Source organism: Mus caroli, chromosome 3 (assembly GCF_900094665.2).
Source record: "Mus caroli chromosome 3, CAROLI_EIJ_v1.1, whole genome shotgun sequence".
Classification (NCBI taxonomy): domain Eukaryota; kingdom Metazoa; phylum Chordata; class Mammalia; order Rodentia; family Muridae; genus Mus; species Mus caroli.
The window spans coordinates 32,403,343-32,409,342 of NC_034572.1; the positions used below are offsets into that span (position 1 = coordinate 32,403,343).

Sequence of the window (6,000 nt, forward strand, 5' to 3'; positions counted from 1 at the left end):
TCCAGATTCTTCTCAGTTCTCCCAGCTTTCCTCCTTGAGGAAACAGTCCACTTTTCTGATATTACCAGAAGTCAAGAGCTCATCACAGAGATACAAGAAAGAAATGTTTCATATGCTGGTCATATAGCAAAGGTTGAAAGAAATGTACAAACTCTGTGCTATGATAAGAGGTGCTGGTTAGCAGGGCCTCACGATGCATCATAGTACCTCTGTTAAGGGATCCTCCCTCCCAAACTTCACAGGTAGCCTATCCTTCGCCAACTGTGTTGGGAATGGGGCCAGAGGTGGGGTATTATGTCCAGGCCACACACACTTAACAGGGCATATGTGGGTTCATGTTTTGCTCCACTGCAAACAAAACGCAGAACACTAGACTGCGTTTATCCTGTACCACTGCTGTCAGTGCTGGGCTGGAGCAAAGTGTTGATGCAAGGCTCAGTGGGTGGGAAAATGCAGCCTAGAGTGTGGGAAGCCAAAGCTGGGGTTCCCTGACTCCCAAGAATCCAGTAGCCACTGGAAAAACCACACAGAAGAGTTTGGGAATAGAGGATTGGGGGTCCCTGGGCCTGCAATGAAGAGCCCAGGGTTGTGGGTTCCCAAACTCCCAGACATCCAGGCACCACTTGGAAGAAGGGAATTGGGAACAAAGTTGGGGACCTGTGGGCTGAGGACAAAGACAGGGAGTGGGGGGGAGATGGGGAACTCTGGCTTAGCGGTGGTTGTCTGGGAGTGCAGAGGGTACTTCTATGGGAGACTTAGACTGTGGCTCTGTAGGGGAACGTTTTCTCCATGCTCCCATGGCTGTTCTTGATGAAAGGGACAGTCCTTGGTTCTAAACTGTTTCTTGGTTGTTCATTGTGGAAAATGGAAGCATACCACCTTCTCAAGGTAGACCAGATTAAATACCTTTGCAGGGAAGAATACCCAGGTGCCTCAAGATACCTCATTAGCATGGAGAACTCTGTTTGGGGCTACATGGCCACAGGTCACATTTCCTATGTGGGAAGATAGCACACGTTCCAGGCCAGGAATCTGGTAGGGAGCAGGGAGCCACCTACCATCTCAAGAGTGCCGAGGACTCTGAACCCACTCAACTGTACCAAGTTTTCTGACATGGTCCACTGTCCCACACGCCTGTTTGTATAAAACTTTGTGCTGGCTCTAGTTTGCTCTGGAAAGAACAGACAGCTCTGTATATGGTTGCTTTTTCCATATGTAAACTTAAAGGGTTTGCATAACATAATGTGAGACCCTGGGTCCATTTATAGCACCACCAAAACACCAAACATTAATCTGAGCAACTCCCAAAGTGATGTGCTCATAGTGCAGAAGTCACACCACATGTCAGAAGCTGTACCCAACAGGAAGTCTCACCAACAAAACCTGAAGAATGACAATCTATAGACATGCTAACATTGAAAGCCCACACCGCCTCAGCCCTATACAGCAGCTAGGTAATTCTGAGAGCAAGAGAAAGAGTCAACTCCCCAAGAAGAGCACAGAGACTTTTTCTTTTCTAATTCCAAATGATCGGCCCTTAAAACATACAGACAAGAAAGACTGTACAGACTGAGCAGATTGTACTTACATATTTAGAGCTACACACACACTCCGATAACAAAGAAATAGAGGCCATGAACCTGAAAAGAGTAGTGGGGTACATAGGTTTTAGAAAGAAAAGGAAAGAGGGGAATGCGGTAATTATAATCTCAAAAATAAAAAGGGTTTTGGTTTTCTGGGGGTTTTTTCCCAGTACAAAGATTCTCTGTGTAACAGCCCTGGCTGTCCTAGAGCTCTTTTTTTGAATGTCATTCCAGAGATAAATATGTTGAAAATAATTTGTCTGAAAAAGAGTCCTGACTGTTCTGCCTTCTTTTATTTGTTCAATTTCAGATCATAGCGGTCTGCAAGGAGGCCGCTCTCCTAGCTCTGGAAGAAAACATTAAAGCTGACTGCATTATGAAGAGGCATTTCACTCAAGCCTTGAGCATTGTGACACCCAGGATCCCAGAGTCACTGAGACGCTTTTATGAAGATTACCAAGAGAAGAGTGGACTACACACAGTCTAAAAAAATACTTACGTGCATATATTTTCTAGAGAAAAATTTGTTTTCAAATTTTTGTCTTGAGAGTGTTTACTGTTTCTTAATAGGTAAATGTTTGAGATACCTTCACTGGAGTTGAAGAGCCAGTGTTTTGACTCATTTGAGTATAATAAACATTTCTCTGGGCAGTTCAGCTAGTTTTATCTTGTGCTTTTCAACAGTGTATAGTCAGCCTTGTATTACATCCTTACTCCAGAATTCTTGTCAGTGTGGGATACTAGAAGCTTCTTTTATACAACATGGAAAATGTATTTGCATAAGAACATCATGAAGAGGATCATCAGGTCTCTGCTTTAAAGATTTTGTGAAGCTTAGGTTGGCCTATAAGTCTGTGTATAGCCAGGGAGGTTGGAGGTTGTGACCTTAAACTTCTGAATTCTGCTGCCTCTACCCACCAAGTGCTGGGATTATAGGTATAATCCCCTGTACTGTTTATTCAGGGATAAACCTTGAACCCAGAGCTCAGTGTATGCTAGGAAATTGCTCAGCCAGCTGAACCGCATCTCCCACCTCTCATCCATACTCTGAAAGGCCAGCCAGGTTTAATGCCACGTGTACTGTTCCTGTTGCTATTGTTGTCACCTGCATTTATGACCAGAAAGCATGGAATTATCATAGACACTTCAGTACCCTTGGAAGGCTTAGAAAATTTAAAGTGTAAGGCTAGTTTGAGCCCAGAAAGTATTCTTAGCTTTTTGTAAGATACTGTAAGAAATTCGGAACATATACCAGTTTTAATGTATAAGTACATACAAGTTACCAGTTACTTCTTCGTTAAAATTTAAACAGAACTATCAGGATGGCTCATCAGGTAAAGGTACTTGCTACCATCCCTACCAGCCTGAGTTCGATCCCTGGGACCCACATGGTAGACAGAACACACAACAAGTTGTCCTTTGACCTTCACATATGTACCATAGCATGTGCACTAACACACGACCCTTTAATGTTACATAAACCTTCTTTAAAAAACTGTCCCAGTGATTCCCAGAAACAATGGAAACCTAGCAGCTAATGTTTGAGAATCAGCCAATTCAGGAACTCCTGACCACCACCATTACAGGTGCAGTTCTGTGGCTAAAGTTATCTGAAGTCACATCACAGCTGTTCCTTCCATCACTGTTTAGTGTACCTCCAAGACAGCATTGGTCACATAACATCACTTAAGGAATGACGAATGTTACTATTTAATACTGTGCTGTCAGACTAAGTATTATATTTACTTAAATAATATCAAAATGTTTGATCAAGCACACTAGGTGTAGAAAATGTCATCATTCAGATCATTTGGTTAGAATTGAGCTTAGTGGCCAAAATCCTAGCACTTGAAAAGTGGAAGTACGGAATTAGGAGCTCAAAGCCAACCTGGGCTACATAGTTATTGTGAAGGCAGCCGGTCTACATGAGATCCTGTGTTGGGATAAAAAAAAAAATTAGGCTTACACACTCAGGTAAACAAGGCCTCAAGGCTACTTTTGTGCTCCCATTTTCATCTTAGTTACTTGTAAATAGCATTGTGAAGAGGAAGGGCTTCAGTTTCTGCCTGTATATGACCCAGAATCCATTAAGGTAAGAGAAAAATCTGATTCATCAAGGGCTGGGCAAGAATCTGAAGAGAATACCTTTCCCATGAAGTACAAACTAGAACTTGACCTGCTCAAGTTGGGGAAAGAAAAGTGTTGGTCTTAGCCAACAAAGGAGTTTGGGTGTTGCCACATTAAAAAGCTGTAACTGAGCCTCAGCTTCACATACTGCCCAGTTTGAGCTCTCCTCTCCATACCCCACTCCCACAGGGCATGGCTAAACTAGAAATTCTTCCTCTGGCAGAGGAGACCACAGAAACCTCCCTGTGCTTTGCCCTGTGCTTTGGCTATTTGAAAAAGAGGCCTGTGGACTTATCCACAATGTTGAGGTATGAAACGCCTTCAGGTTCCCACAAAAGCATGAGTCCATGCAAGAATTGTCCTTAACGTGGCCAACAGCTCCACTAGTTGGCAGGAAGATACCTACACCCAGCTACTGGAGGTTCCGAGCAGCTGACATCCACAGCAAAGGGTTTATAATCCCCAAGGGTGAGGATCAGGGGATACCATGTCAACAGGTGCAGCCACCTCAGAAAGCAGCCCTATAATCTTGGGTCTCTGATATGCACAATGGCAGTTTGAAGAGGTTTAGAACAATAGACCTACCTGTACCTGTAAGAACAGTTGAGGAAGTGTCGGAAGTCATACAGTAGAACACACTGGAACTTGAGAATAATCAGAGGCACAGAGTTGAGCAGGAAAAAACATCATAGAAGAGTCGATAAGATTTCAAACATGTAAGTGTAAGCCTACACAGCAAGGCCCTGTCTCTAATAGAAATTACATGTGTGTTGCTTCAGTTTTAAGTAGGCCTTAATGAGCATCACAATCCATGGACTTGCGTCATGATCCATGGCACTCACATCCTGTCTAAAGACTCCGGAACACTGTACAAGGATGACAGAAGATGCAGGAAGAGAGAGACCTAGGGAAGAAAGGTGTTGATGGAAGTTAATGCCTTGCAGCTCAGAACACCTGGAACCTGGGTGTTGCAAATACCACCACCGAGTCTGTTTCTGTGGTACTGTGGTGGCAGTGCAAAGGAGACAGACGCTCAGAATTGAAAAGGATTTCAGAGCACTAGTCATAGAAAGCAGAGGAAACCCTGAGAGTAAAGTTCTGAGTGGATGCATGTCATTGACATGGACACAGCCATAGCAAGGACTTGGTAAATACGGGTGTGACTCAAGAGGGAGCTGCAGTGTTAGCAAGTGACCAGTGTGTACAGAAGATAACAACTGCAGCTTCCTCCTCCTGGATGTATAGCCTGGGCCTGCTCAGCTATTAGATAATCTCTACCAAGACCTCACATGATGTACTTAATAAACATGACAAGGCCCTAGGTTGCTGGCAGTAGCTGCCCTCATCAGTGTGCACACCGCAACCTGGCCCCAGCTTTCCTGTACATGTGTCTGTGTGTCTTTTTTCTCCATTACTGCAATACACCTAGTCAAGGTTCCAGGACCAACAGTACATGCATGGGTTTCAGTAACCTACCCCATATCTTCAGTCTTACCTTAAATGGAGCTATTACCTTATTTGGCCTGTGCCCTTTTGTCTCTTCATAGCTGACAACCCTGAACTGTCCTGAAAATGGTTCCGTTCTTATCGCTAATGTGTGAGAAAGGTAGTTTGTATTTTGATTAGTTTAAGACTAGGTCTCACTCTATACCCCAAGCTGGTTTTCAACTCAAGGCAATCCTCCTGTCTCAGGCTCCCAAGACTTGGGATTACAGGCTTGAGTATCTGTTGAACATATCCTAATGAGAAGACAGCTACAGAAAAATCCCTAGAAAGCTAGAATGAAATTATCTCCTGGTGGTTTGTCACTCTGTAACTTTCTCAAAGGGAAGCCCCTGGGGTCCTTGCTTATTTTCTCCTTTTTTCTGGAGTCCTACTGGAAGTGCATAGGTGTTTTAACTTGCTTCTTCCTCTCAAGACACCCTGAGCATAGCTCAGAAAACACAGATACTTTATTTGAACACAGAGATCTGAAACTTAAGTAGTAGCATTTGACATCCTGATGCCAGAAGCATTAAAGCCTGAATAAGTATCAGTTGGGGGCTGGAGAGATGGCTTAGCAGTTAGGAGCACTGACTGCTTGCTCTTCCAGAGGTTCTGAGTTCAATTCCCACCAACCACACGGTGGCTCACAACATCTATTGGGATCTAGTCCCCTCTTCTGGTGTGTCTGAAGACAGCTACAGTGTACTCATATACATAATTTTTTTTTTTTTTTTTTTTGGTTTTTCGAGACAGGGTTTCTCTGTGTAGCCCTGGCTGTCCTGGAGCTCACTCTGTAGACCAGGCT

General features: G+C 43.8%; 1 protein-coding gene across 3 annotated transcripts in view; it reads left to right on the top strand.

The window, feature by feature from the left end:
• Window positions 1–2,239, top strand: part of Spata5 (spermatogenesis associated 5) — a 167,741-nt gene extending 165,502 nt beyond the window's left edge. For all 3 annotated transcript variants that reach the window (XM_029474939.1, XM_021157763.1, XM_029474938.1), the window contains one exon: window positions 1,894–2,239. Coding sequence is in view for 2 of the 3 variants with exons in the window: in XM_021157763.1 (XP_021013422.1) it covers window positions 1,894–2,070 (177 nt within the window). In the remaining variant the exon portion in view is untranslated. The remainder of the gene's footprint in view (window positions 1–1,893) is intronic.
• Window positions 2,240–6,000: the final 3,761 nt, after the last annotated feature.